Consider the following 17,471-nt stretch of genomic DNA (forward strand, 5'->3'; position numbering starts at 1 on the left):
GGAAATCTCAATTATTGTCCCAAAGTATGACTGATGTCGACTAAAAAAAGATGTACAACTTAAGAGTCGTGAGTTAAGTTTTATTTGGGGCAACATGAGGACTGCAGCCTGGAAGGCAGCACCTCAGCTCTGAGAGACTGCTCCAAAGCGGCAGTGGGGGAAAGTCAATATATAAAGTTTTGGTGAAGGGGGAGCTCAATGCCATGAAGCAGTTATTTTACAAAAGTTAGTAAAATGAGGATCTGATGTCACCATGAAGGGATTCAGTGTTTCTCTAGCCACGAGGAGACGCAAGGATTGAGATCATAGAACCTGTTCCTAAAAACATTCAACTACCCAAAGACCTGTCCCACCAGATTCCCTGGAGAACAGAGAGCCTCACTCCACCCTGAACTGCCTCAGGGGTTGCTGAAGGTCAACAGTTCTAGGAGCATGGGTTTCAATCTCCCTAGAGGCAGGTGGCAAATGCCTTTGTTGTTCAGTCGTCAGCAGGGCTCTTGGTAAGTGCCGATTTATAGTTGACACTGACACATGCCAAAGTCTGAGCAAGGGCAGAGGTGTCCTGACACTCTGGATCCCAGGGTCGAACTGGAGTCTTGAGGGGGTGTCTGCTCCCCTTGCCCCGAGCTCTAGGGTTCTATTTTTAGGTCTCTGTCCTTTATTCTTTAATCCAGCCTTCCGGAAAACAGACACCGATGACAACGCTACCTCGAGTTTCCGCTCCACCCTTCCTGCACAGGGCGTTAACAGTCCCTTTAACAAAGCTAGGCCCGGGGGAACCAGCTATTTCCCGCAAGCCGCAGCAGCTTCCGGGTAGGTCCGCAAGAGGGCGGAGCTAGAGGCAGTCAGGGGGCGGAGCTAGAGGCTGTCAGGGTCCCCCGGACGCGCGGCACTCCCCGCTCATGGGCGGGGCCTGCAGGCCTGTGGGAGGGGGGCCGCCTGTCCATCGGCCCCGCCCCCTTCTCCGGAGTCACTTCCGCCCTGGGTGCGCCGCGAGGCTCTGGGTGCGCCGCGGGCTCAGGCTGCCCGCGCCGCCGGTGCGTCCGGGTCCTGTATCGCGGGGAGCTGGACTCAGCAAGGTCTCTGCGGAGCAGTCTTGGGTGTCCCGCTGGTCTCCCCGAAAATGAGGGCGTCTTGCACCCCGCTGAAGGCGCCGCTCCGCCGCCCCGAAAGACTGGCTTCTTCTGGGCGCTTCGCCTGGGTGCTTCTGCTGGCGCCGCTGCTCCTGCTGCCCACGTCCTCCGGTAGTGTGTGCGCCCTGGCCGGGGAGGGGGACTGGAGCGGGCCCGGGGAGCGTGGGGGCCGGCCGGCTGGACGCTGCTTGGGAGCCTTCGTGGCTCGGGCCGCAGGCGCGGGGCCGGGTCCCCCCGCGATCGTCAGGGGTTGGGGTGGAAGGTGTACCGAGGGGTGGGTGGGCTGGAAGGTGTACCGAGGGGTGGGTGGGGTGGGCACCACGGAGACGGCTTTCCTTGGTGGTGTGGCTGGCGGGTTTAGCTGGGGCCAGGTTGGGACCCCCGCCGAAGCTTCCAGAGTGGTTCTGGGACTGATCCAGTCGGTAAGGCGAGAGCCGACGTGCAGGGTGGTGACGGTGTCCGGGGTTGTTGCTAGGCTGCTGCTGTGTCTCCTGGGAGAGTTGGCCCTGTGTTTTTTTTCCGGGGCGGGGTGATGCCTGGTGCCCCGCGGAGCTTGTCTAGGATTAGGGGAGTCCGGGCCAGGTGTGCCCAGGTATGTGCTTTGAGGAAGTGGCCAGTCCAGCTGGGCCGAATGCGGAACAGGAAAGCTTCCTGCCTTTAAAGTGGGGGCCTGCGGAGTCCATGTGGTGCCCGTTGTCTATGCTGAGAGCAGGCCCTGGCTAGGGTTAGAAGGTTTGCAAGGGGAAAAGGGCGCTTTTTGTAATTCAGGTTAACAGGCAACTTGGTACCCAGTTAATATAGGTAGCAAGGAAAGAGAGCTTTTCAGGCATGAGGGAGCTAAGAGAATGATCAGTAGCTCCAGATGGTACAGGCAGGTTAACTCTCAATTACTGAGGGACAGAGAATGAGGCTGAATTTACCTAGAAGGAGGCTGGCTATTTGCTTGAACCTGGTAGATGTTTTGTTTGTTTGTTTGTTTGTTTTTTTAAGGTCTAGAAATGAGTAGAATGTGAGATAAAATGGATAGGTATAGATGTTAAAGCCTCAGTTTTGAGGAAGCAAAGGAAAGTTAAAAATAGGTTGTGTAGACAGAAAAGGGAGTCTTCGGTTTCACTGAAGTTCTGGTTTTGGTTAGAGACGGTGATTATCCAAAGGTACCATCTGGGCAGGGATGTGGGCCTATGCTAGACTCAGAGAGTTATTTTTATAACTTTGGCAAGCAAGTAGGGAGTGTTTACACAACTTTTGTAAGTGTACGGAAGTGGGCAGTTCTCTTGACCCATAGTAGAGACTATTTCACCTTTCTTGAAACTCATCTGGAAAACTGGAGAATTTTCTGAATGCAGCCTCTCGAATTATATAATGGCACCTGTTAAAGTATAGCATTGTGTGTGTGTACTCAGTGTTCTCCAGCTCTTTTGTGACCCCATGGACTATAACTCATCAGGCAAAGCATAGCACTGCAGCCTGGTAATGTTTACATTGTAAATTCTCTAGGAAAAATTGAGTCAAGATACGATTTTTTGATGCTGGCAGCGTTTGAAAATCCTTATAGGAAAAAGAATTCAGTATTCTGAGAAAGAGAGAAAATTTGATTTATAAAACAAATACGATATCGGACTCAGTCATCACAGTGTATGAACCTTATAATCCACTGATTTCCGAAGCAAACGTTCTAAACTGCGTATTGTTGAAAGCATGTTTTTCATGATGCATGTTATTGGGAAGAGATACTTGAAGTTAGTTGAATGGTTTAAAAAAACCAATTGACATTTGTTTTTCCATACACTGTATGTGAGAGTCATATCAGAAATTCTCCCTTCTTTTTATGCTTTCAGGATAGTTACTGAAATTGAATGCATAAAGCAAAGAACACATATAATTTAATCATATGCATGGTCACTTGAGTTCTTCCTTGGTGCTTCCAGGATATTCTTGAATGATGATGTGTGTTTTTATCTAAAATGGAATTATATAACATTTCTAGCTCATATTCTTTTCTGTTATAAAAAATAGAATGTGTGCCTCAGTATTCAGTAAATTTAATGTTAATATCTGTGACTTTTTGATTTTGGTTTGTTATGGGCAGTTAATTGAAGAAAATTCATGTATCATGATCAGCAAAGTAGAAATGTTGAAAACATTTGATAAATGTTGAAACAATTCACTTGACATGATATAAGACATGTTATAAGTGAAATGTTGGATGAGTATTGAGAGAGAAGTTTAGAATTTAGAATATGATGGAAAAGAATTTAGAGGGAAAGTGAATATAGAATATGAGGGAAAGAAGGGTGATATTTCACTTGTTTGGAATTCTCTCAATCTGAAGTAAGACCTAGATCCAGGGAGTAAGGAAGTAAATGTTCCTCAGGGATCAAAATAGGTCTGTCTCTTGTTTTCCTTGTAAGCGAGGCCTCTGCTTTCCTTTAGCTCTTTAGGACTTGATGTGTCTCCATCACGTTATTTTATATAATTTTTCTAACAGACCTGTTAGGTTGTCAAGTGCCCAGGTACTTAAAAGGAAGAGGACTTGCTGAAATAGAAATGACATTATTCTAGGGAGAAAAAATTTTCCCCCAACATTCCCCGCAAAAACCCCAGAAGTAAAAAACTCTAAAAGCGTATCAGGATAGTAGCTTTACGTCAGGATATATTGGATAAACAACCCAGCTACCTTAGGGAGCTTCTGAAGGATTGATCTGTGAAGGAAAATGAAATTATATTTAATATCCAGGAGAACACTTTTTTTTTCATGTAATGCTATCCAAATATTGTATTTTGATATTTATAGTGTCTCTATATATCACTTAAAAAATGTTCAGTTCACTAATAGAAAACAAATGAAGTATTTTGAAATACTTTGGTCCCTATTTATTTTGATTTATTAATCCCTCAATGCGTATTTTGTATTCACCTCTTACCACAGCATATCTTGAGTTACAACTGAGTATACAGTTTAGTAGAAAAAGAAGGCATCTGATTCCTGCCCTCTGGGCCCGTGTCTTCTGAGAGAAAACAGCCTGATATGTTTGTGTTTCAAACTCTGGGAGAATAATCTGAGCATAGTGCTATAGGAGACTTCTTAGAAGAGAGGTGAGTTTTGAGATGATGAATTTAGAAAGAAGTGGGGAAGGATACGGACCTATAAACATATTTACATTTCAGAACCAGGCACATTGATGCTGTCTCTTCCATTTACTGCTGAATTAAAATTCATCTTATTCTCCAACAGGCCAGAAGCTCATAGGTTATTTAAAGTAGGCAAGGCATGTATAAAATCTTGCTAAGAACTTTTCCGTTTGTCCTGTACTACCTGTCTGTTGCCAGGCCACAGTCCCTGTCTGGTGAATAAGACAAAACGATTTATTTTCATGCTCTTATTCTCTCTATTCCTAGATGCCTGTGATGATCCACCAAGATTTGTCTCTATGAAGCCCCAGGGTACCCTTAAACCCAGTTATAGTCCTGGGGAGCAGATTCTGCATGAATGTCGTCTGGGTTTCCAGCCAATAACTCCTGGTCAAGTCCTGGCTCTCGTTTGTCAGGATAATAATACATGGTCGTCTCTCCAGGAGGGCTGTAAAAGTAAGTAAAATCTTTTTTTAATTCAAAAAACTTTTTATTGCTCTAGAGATTTTCACACATTTTAGAGTACGTATTTTACTACTGAAATGATCGTTTTCTCATGTGAACGTAGGTTTTTAGATAGCCATGCATTCAGGCTTTGAAAAATCTCCAGGGAATTGTTTTCGTCACAATTGGTTGCCTGGGTAATTAAGAATCTTATGTGGCATTATAATAGTTAAAGCAAGAAAATAATAATAAAAGTAATAATATTTCCATGAGTTCAAACAAGCCATATAGAATTTTGAATTTGATTCAGATCTATTTTGAAATGGGTATAAAACAAGTTTGATCTTTTGCTTTTAGGAAGACGGTGTCCTAACCTAGCTGATCCCACAAATGGCCAAGTTATCCTTGTAAATGGAAGTACTGAGTTTGGCTCAGAGGTTCACTATGTTTGTAATAATGGGTAAGTAGGCTGCTCCTTAGAGGAAATAAGGTTATGTATGACTAAGTCCATTTTCATTTTGCCTCTCTTAAGCATTGCCGTCAGAGAAGGCAGTGGCAACCCACTCCAGTACTCTTGCCTGGAAAATCTCATGGACGGAGGAGCCTGGTAGGCTACAGTCCATGGGGTCACTAAGAGTCAGATATGACTGAAGCGACTTAGCATGCATGCATGCATTGGAGAAGGAAATGGCAACCCACTCCAGTGTTCTTGCCTGGAGAATCCCAGGGACAGAGGAGCCTAGTGGGCTGCCGTCTATGGGGTCGCACAGAGTCGGACACGACTGAAGCGCCTTGGCAGCAGCAGTAGTAGCAGCAAGCATTGCTGTAAAGTTGATTTCGTTTTGCTTTATATGTAAGTCATACTGTAGCCAAATAACCTTGGGCTTTTTATGAAGATTGAAAAGATGAATAACTAATAGAAATTTAACTTGAAGGAAAGTGAGATAGTATAAAATTTAGTATACAGGTGACTACAGGGGACGTTGCTCAGTCGTGTCTGGCTCTTTGCGACCCCATGGACTGCAGCCTACCAGGCTTCTCTGTCCATGGGATTTTCCAGGCAATAGTACTGGAGTGGGTTGCCATTTCCTGCTCCAGGGGATCTTCCTGACCCAGGGATCAAACCCGGGTCTCCTGCATTGTAGACAGATGCTTTACCGTCTGAGCCACCAGGGAAGTCCACAAAATTTAGTATGTGTATTAAACATTGAAAAATCACGGTGACTGTATCCTTGACAACACAGTGCACTGTCTTTGTCAATAAAATGTCCAAATCTGGGATTTGAAATAGGGTTTATGAAACTGGGAAGTGGAATAGCCAACTATAGTTGTTCTTATATCGAAGTAATCTGTAAGATGTTACCAGACCAAAGCTGACCTGGCTAGCTTAGACAGTAATCTTCATCAGGATCTTTTAGTTGGAAAACCTTATTGTTGAAACTACTACAAAGGAGTGAAGCATCTCAAAGAGGTACCGAGTGTTTAATAACAGCCTTTGTTCTACAGGGCTCTCTTAATAGTATATATTAAGCATACTGAGCCTTTTTTAAAAATGTGAATTTAAAGGATAAATGTGATATCTCTGGAAATGCAACTGTTTTTTTAGTATTGTCTATGTCTCCTGGTACTTTACTGAGTTTATTCAGTCAGTTCAGTTGCTCTGTCGTGTCTGACTCTTTGCGACCCCATGAATCGTAGCACGCCAGGCCTCCCTGTCCATCACCAACTCCCGGAGTTCACTCAAACTCATGTCCATCGAGTCGGTGATGCCATCCAGCCATCTCATCCTCTGTCGTCCCCTTCTCCTCCTGCCCCCAATCCCTCCCAGCATCAGGGTCTTTTCCAGTGAGTCAGCTCTTTGCATGAGGTGGCCAAAGTACTGGAGTTTCAGCTTTAGCATCATTCCTTCCATTGAACACCCAGGACTGATCTTTAGATGGACTGGTTGGACCTCCTTGCAGTCCAAGGGACTCGCAAGAGTCTTCTCCAACACCACAGTTCAAAAGCATCAATTGTCCAGCACTCGGCTTTCTTCACAGTCCAACTCTCATATCCATACATGACCACTAGAAAAACCATAGCCTTCACTAGACGGACCTTTGTTGGCAAAGTAATATCTCTGCTTTTGAATATGCTATCTAGGTTGGTCATAACTTTCCTTCCAAGGAGTTAAGTGTCTTTTAATTTCATGGCTGCAGTCACCATCTGCAGTGTTTTTGGAGCCCAAAAAAACAAAGTCTGATCCTGTTTCCCCATCTGTTTCCCATGAAGTGATGGGACCAGATGCCATGATCTTCGTTTTCTGAATGTTGAGCTTTAAGCCAACTTTTTCACTCTCGTCTTTTACTTTGATCAAGAGGCTTTTTAGTTCCTCTTCACTTTCTGCCATAAGGGTGGTGTCATGTGCATATCTGAGGTTATTGATATTTCTCCCGGCAGTCTTGATTCCAGCTTGTGCTTCGTCCAGCCCGGCGTTTCTCTTGATGTACTCTGCATATAAGTTAAATAAGCAGGGTGACAATATATAGCCTTGATGTACTCCTTTTCCTATTTGGAAGCAGTCTGTTGTTCCATGTCCAGTTCTTACTGTTGCTTCCTGACCTGCATACAGGTTTCTCAAGAGGCAGGTCAGGTGGTCTGGTATGCCCATCTCTTTCAGAATTTTCCACAGTTTATTGTGATCCACACAGTCAAAGGCTTTGGCATAGTCAATAAAGCAGAAATAGATGTTTTTCTGGAACTCTCTTGCTTTTTCCATGGACCAGCGGATGTTGGCAACTTGATCTCTGATTCCTCTGCCTTTTCTAAAACCAGCTTGAACATCTGGAAGTTCACGGTTCACGTATTGCTGAAGCCTGGCTTGGAGAATTTTGAGCATTACTTTACTAGCGTGTGAGATGAGTGCAATTGTGCGGTAGTTTGAGCATTCTTTGGCATTGCCTTTCTTTGGGATTGGAATGAAAACTGACCTTTTCCAGTCCTGTGGCCACTGCTGAGTTTTCCAAATTTGCTGGCATATTGAGTGCAGCACTTTCACAGCATCATCTTTCAGGATTTGAAATAGCTCAACTGGAATTCCATCACCTCCACTAGCTTTGTTCATAGTGATGCTTTCTAAGGCCCACTTGACTTCACATTCCAGGATGTCTGGCTCTAGGTGAGTGATCATACCATTTTGATTATCTGGGTTGTGAAGTTCTTTTTTGTACAGTTCTTCTGTGTATTCTTGCCACCTCTTCTTAATATCCTCTGCTTCTGTTAGGTCCATACCATTTCTGTCCTTTATCGAGCCCAATAAACTCAATAATAAACTGAGTTTATTAGTTCCCACATTTGTATTTTTGTTTCTGTGTGTGTGTGTGTAATCTTTAGGGTTTTCTATGTAGTAGAAATGTATATATATATATTGTTTCTTGCTGAATTTCTCTAGCTAGAGCGTCCAGTACCATGCTGAATAAAGTGCTAACAGTAGCTGTCCCTGCCTGTTCTGATCAAATTCTGTCAAGTTCTTTTCTGCCTCAGTTGAGGTGATCATGTGCTTTTTTTCTCTTTCATTCTTTTGATGTGGTTATTACAATGATTGACTTTTTTATGTGTTGAGCCATCCCTTGCATTCTCGGGATAACTCTCACTTGCTCATGATGTTTAATCCTTTTAAGATGCTGTTGAGTTGTTTACTAGTATTGTGTTGAGGTTAATTGCATCAGTGTTTTTAAAGGCTGTTGATCTAACTTTCATTGTGTCTTTGTCAAATTTTGCTATCATGGTAACGTTCATCTCATAGAATGAGCTCAGAAGACTTCCCTTCGCTTTAGTGTTTTGAAAAAGTTTGGGAAAGATTGGTGTTACTTCTTTAAATGTTTGTTAGATTCACTAGTGAAACCATCAGATCCAGATTTTTTTTTTTATTGAGAGATTTTTGGTTACTGATTCTGTCTCCTTACTGCTGCTCCTGCTGCTAAGTCGCTTCAGTTGTGTCTGAGTCTGTGCAACTCCATAGATGGCAGCCCACCAGGCTCCTCTGTCCCTGAGATTCTCCGGGCAAGAACACTGGAGTGGGTTGCCATTTCCTTCTCCAATGCATGCATGCGTGCTAAGTCGCTTCAGTCATATCTGACTCTGTGCGACCCTGTGGACAGCAGCCCACCAGGCTCCTCTGTCCACGGAATTCTCCAGGCAAGAATACTGGAGGGGGTTGCCTTTCCTTCTCCCGTCTCCTTACTAGTTAGGGTTTATTCAGCCTATCTGTTTGGGTGATTAAGTCGTGGTAGGTTTTGTGTTTCTAGGAGTTTGTCTGTTTTATCTCGTGCTTCCATTTCTGGCATAAAGTTGTTCATGACACTCAGTATTTTTTATTTCTGTCAAATCAGTAGTGGCGTTACCACTTTTGTTTCTGACAGTAATTTGAGTCTAATCACTTTTAGTCTATTTAAAGGTTTTTCAGCTCTTGCAGTTTTTGAAGAACCTACTTTTGGTTTCTTCGATTTTTCTCTATTGTTTTGCTCTGTTTTTGTTTGTTTATCTCTGTTCTAATATGGCAACTAAACCATAATAAATGTTTATTATTTACTTCCTTCTGCTAGCCTTGGATTTATTTCTTTTTCTGGTTCCTTAACTTGTAAACTTAGTTTGAACTTTCAGAGGTACCATTTCTTAATGTAAACATTTATAGGTATAAATTTCCCCTTTGGCACTAAATCCCATAAGTTTTGATATGTTATATTTTCATTCCCATTTGTCAAGGTATGTTTTAATCACTCTGATTTCTGCTTTGAACCATTGGTTGATTTAAAACATACTGTTTAACTTTCACAGTTTCATGAATTTTCAGTTTTCCTTTTGGTAATGATTTTTAACTTCTTCCTAGTGTGGTCAAAGAATATACTTTGTGTAATATCTACCTTTTAAAATCTATTACTTTAATTTGTAGCATAAAATAAACATAGTATTATTGTTAAATAATTAATTATGTTTGAATAACGTTGTTTCCTTATTTATAGCCTAGCATATTGTCTATCCTGGAGAATGCCCCACGTGCTGCTGGAAAGACTGTAGAGTCTGTTTTTGTTGGCTCGAGTGCTTCGTATGTCTCTGAGATCTGGTGGTTTTCTTATTAAGGTCCTCTGTTTATCTCCTGTGTAGTCGTTCTGTCCATTATTAGGTATTACAGTCTCCAACTAATATTGGAGAAATGCTTATTATGTAGGAATGTTTTTTTGCCCCTTCAGTTCTGTCATTTCTTGCTTCATATATTTTGATGGCAGGTCATTAGGTGCATAAATGTTTATAACTGTTAGGTCTTCTTGCAGTATTGAACCCTTGTTAATATAAAATTTCCTTCTTTGTCTCTTGTAGCCTTTTTTTTTTAATTTAAAGTCTGTTTTGTCAGATTTTAGTGTACCTACTCAACTGTGTTACGGTTACTAATATCTTTTTCCAGGCTCTCATTTTCACTCCATTTATGTCTTGTGTTGTCAAGCGAGTCTCTTGCAGACAGGATTTGGTTGGAGCAAGGAGGGACCTATTGCCGTTATTGTGCTGTTTGGTTTCTGTATACTTTGTAGCTTTTCGCCTAGTCCTTCATTTCCTGCATTACTGTCTTTTTGTGTAGTTGATTTTTGTAGTGAAATGTTTAAATTCCTGTCTCATTTCCTTTTACGTATATATCCTATGGCTGTATTGTTTGTTGTTACCCTTGGAAATTACATTTAATACTGTACATGGAAATTCCCTGGTAGCCCAGGGGTTGGGACTCTTCACCCCCACTTCAGGGGGCACAGGCTCGATCCCTGATTGGGGAGCTAAGATCCAAGCTGTGAGTCCAATAAGATTCACAGCGTGACCAAAACAAAAAAACACTATATAGTTACAACACTCCAGGTTGAGTTTATACCAACTTAAATTCGATAAATTACATAATCAGTCCTTTACCGCCCCATACCCACCCTTTCTGGTTGTTGATATCATACTGCTGTCTACACAGTTAATTGTAATGCTAACTTCTACTTTAATAATCTATTTATTTTATAATTTAGTCTTTTAAATCACATAGAAAACAAAATTTGTAGTTGCAAACCACTGTTTCAGTAATGCTAGCTTTTATAATTGCTTTTATATTTACCTTTGCTGAGTTTCTATGTTTTTTTAATGCTTAAGACTTTGAGACCTTTCATTCCCTTTTCAGTACTCCCTTCACATTTCTTCTTGAGTGTATAGTGGTCACAAACTTCTTAAGTTTTTAATTCTGGGAATGTCTTAAATTGTCCCTCATTTTTGATGCTCAGTTTTGCTGGATAGAGGGGTTTTGGTTGAGTTGGTTTTTTTTAATTGTATCAATAACTTGCTTCTGAACTCTGAATTTCTAATGACAAATCTGCTGATGATCTTATTTACGATGCTTGACATGTGATGTTTCTCTCCTCTCTTGCAGTTTTCAGTATTCTTTGTCTTTGAAAGTTTTATTATGGCTTTATGCAGGTCTCTTTGTATTCATCTTAGGATTTTGAGCTTTTGACATATTCATATTCATGTCTTTTATGGAATTTGGGGAATTCTCAGCCGTTATTTCTATAAGAATTCTCTCTGTCCCTTTTCTGAGAGCCCCATAGTTGGGGGTCCCACAGATTCCTTAGGCTGTATCCATTTTTCTTCAATCTTTTTTCTTTCTCAAAGTCAGTAATTTCTGTTACCCTATATCAGTTCTATTAATTCTTTTTTCTCAAATACGCCTTCAGTTTTTCTAGTGACTTTTTCTTTTCCATTAATGTAAGTTTCAACTCAAGAATTTACTTTTGGGTTCTTTTTAGTTTTCTGTCTCTAATAGATATTTCCACTGGGTTCACTGTTCTCTAGACTTTCTATATTTCTTCCTTTAGTTCTTTGTCCATCTTAACGGCTGTTATTTATTTCTTCCCAGTTTCACTGAGGCTCCAGGTCCACAGAGCCAAAGTAGGGGGCCGCCCTGTGGGGCAGAGATGAGCCAGTGAAGAGGCTGTATTTGACTGGCCTTCTTGGGGCACAGGTTGTTGGTCTGGCCTCGCTTCCTGTGGCAGGTGACAGCGTGTGTGCACAGCGCTTGCGGAGATTGTTTTCTCACAGTCGTACTTCCGGGAAAAGCTGGCAGAGGAAAGGTTTGATGATGCCACCCCACGTGTGGATTCTTTCTGGATATTATAGTCTGAGAGAGCTTGGCCCCCTCAGCTGTCTGTCTGCAAAAGTCAAACTCTGTTGGTGAGGCAGGATGCCCCGTGTCTTTGATTTTGACTTTATAACTTTCTTCATGGTGACACTCGCCTTGACCTCAGGAGTGATGGTCTTGTCCATCAGGGTCTTCACAAAGATCTGCATCTGTGGGTCTACTGTCTGGCTGCTTTGTGGACAAAAAGTGGGGTGGCAGAACCAGCACCCACCTATTTCCAGAGAGAGTGACTTCACAAGACACCCCCTTTAAGGTCTTTGTTTAATTGATCTGTCATAAGGTCTCCTTCAGAAAAAAAGCTCTTTTCATTTATCTTTCCATTATATGAGCCATAGATTCTTTTTCTGTTTCTTTGTATGCCTTGTGACTTTTTGTGGAATCGATATATGAAATCTAACAATGTGGTAACTCTGAAAAATCAGATTCGCCCCTCTTTTGTTTTGATTTTGTTTTTGATTATTGTGTGGCATCTCAGTGCCGATTCAGGTCTTTTCTGAGTCTTTCTCTGGGCGTGCACAGTCGCTTTCTAATTTTTTTTTTTTTTCCCACATGGCAATTATTTTGGAATATCCTAGTATTTAATGTCCAGCTTCTGCTAGTGGCTTCCCTGATAGCTCAGCTGGTAAAGAATCCACCTGCAATGCAGGAAACCCTGGTTCAGTTCCTGGGTTGGGAAGATCTGCTGGAGAAGGGATAGGCTACCCACTCCAGTATTCTTGGGCTTCCCTTGTGGCTCAGCTGGTAAAGAATCTGCCTGCAGTGTGGGAGACCTGGGTTGGAAGATCCCCTGGAGAAGGGAAAGTGTACCTACTCCAGTGTTCAGGCCTGGAGAATTCCATGGACTGTATAGTCCATGGGGTTGCAAAGAGTAGGACATGACTGAGTCACTTTCACTCACACTTCTGCTAATGGGGGGGAAAAAAGTGAAGGAGGCAGCAAGGGGTGCTGGTTTTCAAATCTCTTGGAAATCATTTGGCCAGTGTTGAAGGAGCTTGGAAAAGCTGGCAGAGGTGTGAGACAGTGGCTGCCCGTCTCTTTTTTGCTCCTCTGGGAGTAGAAGCAGCAGTGATAAGAGCAAAATTCCCTGCTCCTTGGAGGGCAGGCCCCTTTTTGCCCACCCTAGCTCCCGCAGGCTACTTACAAGCTGCTCCAGCTGCGTGTGCACAGAGGGCTGCTGAGATCGGGGGTGGGGAGCTGCCGCTGTGCTGAAAGCTGATTGACCGAAATTAAGTTAACTTACCTGTCCAAGTCTTCTCCAAATTGCAAGTCATGAAGAGATTCTAGATTTCCAAAACAGTGGAAATCAGGCAGATTCTATCAGTGAACCTGTCGTCAAGGTGGGGAGACAGATTCCTGTTGCCACCTGTCTTGCCATCATCCCAGAGTCCTTTACTTAACGTGTCATAATGTAGAGTCAGTGCGTTAACCCTTGGGGAAAAGTCATCTGGAAGTGGGCACAGGCAGATACACTGGGTATTTTTTAACTTGATCAAGTGAAAATAGTAGGAGATCAGGTGAATAGATAGAAAGAGGCTGCTAGGTACCAGGAGACTCAAGGAAGTTGTAGACTTCTTGAGAAACACTATATAGAGAGGTGTCAAAACAAAATAGTAAATGAAAAGCACCAAGTAGATCATTTTCATGATCTTTACCATGAGAGTCCAGGAGAAGAGTGTAGTATGAATTTAAACGATCAGAGAAGATTTCATTGAGTAGTGTTGCTAAACCACTTTACTATTAGAAAGATATAGGCATACCTTGGAGATAACTGCAGGTTCACTTCCAGGCCACTGCAGTAAAGCAGATCAAATGAGTTTTTACATGTGTTTACACTACATTATAGTCTGTTAATTGTGCAGTAGCATTATGTATGAAAAAATGTACGTTCCTTAATTTCAGAATACTATGTTACCAAAAAGTGCTAACCATAATCTGAGCCCCAGAGAGTCATAGTAGTAACAAGAAAGACACTAATCATAGGTCACCATAACAAATATAATAATAGTAGTAAAGTTTGAAATCTGTGAGATTTACCAAATGTGACACAGAGACATGAAGTGAGCAAACACTGTTGGAAAATTAACACAAGTAGATTTTTCGGTGCAGGGTTGCCACACATCTTCAGTTTGTTAAAAACTCAATAAAGTGAACAGCAGTGAAATGAGGTATGCCTATATATTGAGTATTAATACTCTAAAGACTATTAATAAGAACTAAAACTTACCTAGTACTCACTGTGCCAGATGCTGATTCAAACAATCCTTAAAACAGTCTCATGAGATACGTACTATTGTCTCCCTTTTCATATATGAGGAAACTGAAGATGTGAACTTTAATGGACTTTGCCAAGCCCAGGTAACAGGTTGATCTTGGGGCTGGAACTTGAACCCAGGCAGGCATCTGTGCACACCCCACTAGAGCAGCTTCTGAGTAGCCTGTGGGGGCCAGGGTGGGCGAAACCCAAGCTCTAGGGCCTCATCTGTCTGTCCAGTTCTTACGGAGTAGAAAGGTGTGAGCAAAAGCGTAGACGTGAATGTGTGATGCATTTGCCAGATATGGCAAAGATGCCAGACAGCATGACAGAGCAATTTAGACATTTTGCTGTGGGCCAATGTGTATTCATTCAGATGCAGAGACTTTTATTTGATTAAGTTGCAGATTTAGTGAGCATTTCCATTATATTTTGTTTAAGGAACTTCTCTCTCCAGTTACTCTAGTGCAGAAAAACAGCCATGTAAAATTGTTTTCATTATTATGTTCACCTTGTAACTACTAAAGAACATAGTAACCTTTCCTTTCTCATTTAGTTATTACTTACTGGGGACAAATATTTCTTATTGTGAAGTTTCTTCTGGAACTGGTGTGAACTGGAGTGATAATCCTCCAACATGTGAAAGTAAGTATGTTGTCGGAATGTAGAGCAGCAATTCTCAAACTTTTGGCCTCAGGATTCCCTTATACTTTCAAATTAACATAGACACCTGTGAGCTTTTGCTTATATGGGTTATGTCTACTGTCATAACAACAATGTGTATAGACATAACCCATATAATGTTATGGGTTATGCTGTGTCAGTTCTATTATATTGAATTAATCCTGAAAATTTTTCAAAATAATTATTTATTAATTCATTTTTAAGAAGAATAAATGTGTACCTATTAGTGTATAACACATATTTAATGAAAAAAAATCTAAAATAATGGTTTTGTTTTACATTTTTGCAAATTTCTTCAATGTTTGGCTTTAAGGAAAACATCAGGATTTAGTCCCTTGAGAAATCACACAATTTATAGCCTCTGGAAAATTTCACAATACACTTATAAGGATGAAAGTGAAAATGACAGTAATAATTGGTATTAATGGGAAGAACTGACTTAGCAAACAGATACATTTACAAATTATGAAGCATTTCTCAACTAGCACTGAGTTCTGTTTTTAGTCAGGATCATATTATATCTTTAAATTGTCAGCATCTCTTATGATGAGAACAAAACTTAGTTTGGCCTTACAGGTAAATGTATGTATCTCATGTAGATATTTCATGACTTTAAGAAAATGAGTTTTATTCTAGAAATTCATTTGTAGATTAATAGCTTGAGTTTAGGATAATATATTTTCTCATAAAAAGCTTCTTCTAAATGGATAGTGGATTCACAACTAGCATATAGCAATCATATGGTAATGAATTTATTGAAGGCAATTCATAGGACTTTACTAATCCTGTTTAATCCTTTACCCTTCCCTTTAGCCTTTCATGTTCTCTCTTTTTTTTTTTCTTTTTAAGAGATTTTGTGTCAACCACCTCCAGAAATTCAAAATGGAAAATACACCAATAGCCACAAGGATGTATTTGAATACAATGAAGTAGTAACTTATAGCTGTGATCCTTCAAATGGACCAGATGAATATTCACTTGTTGGAGAGAGCAAGCTTACTTGTATTGGAAATGGTGAATGGAGTAGTCAACCCCCTCAGTGTAAAGGTAATAATATTTCTATTTATTTCCTTCTTAATTTGTAAGTACTGTAGAAACTGTGTAAATAGTTTTACCTATAAGTAAAAGCAGTCATATATGCTGGAGTCTCCTGTTAAGTTGGTTTCTAATTTGATTTAATATCAGTCAAACCAGATAAAAACTAGTTGTGGAGTTTCCAGCCTCTCACCCGGCAGGCTCTTGGCGTTCCAGCTGATACATGGCTAACTGCTGTGCGTCTGCATGAGTTAGGACTGTTTTCCATGAAAGCATCAAAATTCAACACACTTTCTTAGGTGTTGTCTTGTATTACAAGAAGTATGACAATGTGGCTGCAGGAAATGGTAGTATAAATTGTAAGAGATGTAAATTGTCTCATAGATATGATTGATAAATGCTTGGGAAAATCTTTTTTGTAAAGAATATTTGAGGTGTTAGAGCTTGATCAAAAAGCAGGGAGACACTGGAGGGATTTTTCCTCTTGAAAGAAAGGATCCACTGAATAATAGCAAAATATTTTCTCAAGTGAAGAGAGACTATTCTTATTACCATATTCTAGACAATAAGAAAATTTTTACAAATCTTGAAGAATTGAAATCATTTGGAGTACATTATCTGATCAAAAATGGGGTGAATGTATAAATCAAAACATAATCTAGTATATCCCCAAATATTTGAAAATTATGCAAGACACTTAAAATTAATAAAGACAAAATAACAAAGGAAATCAGAATTTCTTTAAGCATAGTAAAAATAAGCTACAAAATATCAGAACCTGTTGGGTACAACAGAAACATTGCTTCAAAGGATGTTTAAAGCGTGAAGTTACTTATATTGGAAAATGAGAAAGGTCTCAAATCAATAACCTGAACTTCCACATTAAGAAACTGAAAAAGAGCAAATAAAACAAAAATAGGAAATAATGAAGACAGAGAAAAAGCAATGAAATTGAAAAGAGAAATAATATAGAGACAGTCAAGAAATCAACACCTGCTTCTTGTAGAAGATCAGTAGAATTGATAAACCTATATGCAGTTTGACGGAAAACAGAAGATACAGATTACCAGTATCACAAGTGAAAAAGATGTCAAGAAATATACTGTAGACATTTAAATGACAATAAAGGAATAAAACAAACAACTTTATGCCTGTAAATATAACAGGTTAAACCTTTCTCTCATGAAGATTTTGTCTTTTGTTATTATGGTATATCACGTGGACTGATTTGCTTATGTTGAACCATCTTTGTACAGAAAGAAATTTTGTCAAATGAGTCAACGTCCATTCATGATAAAAACTCACCATGTTGAGTACAGCAGGAACATATCTCAACATAATAAAGGTCATTTACAACAAGCCCACAAACAACATAATACTCAAAGGTAAAAAGCTGAAAGCCTTCCTGAAATTCAGGAACAAGACAAGGATGCCCACTCACCATTTCTATTCAACATAGTATTGGAAGTCCCAGCCACAGCAGTCAGAAAAGAAAAAGAAATAAATTTATCCAAAATAGGAAGTAATAAGTAAAACTGTCACTATTTACAGATGACATCATACTCTATATAGAGAATGCTAAAGTCTTCATAAA

At 40.5% G+C, this 17,471-nt stretch overlaps 1 protein-coding gene across 44 annotated transcripts in view; it reads left to right on the forward strand.

Annotated features, from left to right (window-relative positions):
• The first annotated feature begins 978 nt into the window (after positions 1-978).
• The window catches only part of LOC147356079 (membrane cofactor protein), a 39,006-nt gene continuing 22,513 nt past the window's right edge, over positions 979-17,471 (forward strand). For all 44 annotated transcript variants that reach the window (XR_015142588.1, XR_015142590.1, XR_015142591.1 and 41 more), the window contains exons 1-5: positions 979-1,244; positions 4,533-4,721; positions 5,067-5,169; positions 14,715-14,803; positions 15,692-15,889. Coding sequence is in view for 33 of the 44 variants with exons in the window: in XM_086342215.1 (XP_086198341.1) it covers positions 1,124-1,244; positions 4,533-4,721; positions 5,067-5,169; positions 14,715-14,803; positions 15,692-15,889 (700 nt within the window). In the remaining 11 variants the exon portion in view is untranslated. The remainder of the gene's footprint in view (positions 1,245-4,532; positions 4,722-5,066; positions 5,170-14,714; positions 14,804-15,691; positions 15,890-17,471) is intronic.

Source organism: Bos grunniens, chromosome 16, assembly GCF_055505025.1.
Source record: "Bos grunniens cultivar Pamir isolate PY7600 chromosome 16, Bosgru_T2T1.0, whole genome shotgun sequence".
Lineage (NCBI taxonomy): Eukaryota > Metazoa > Chordata > Mammalia > Artiodactyla > Bovidae > Bos > Bos grunniens.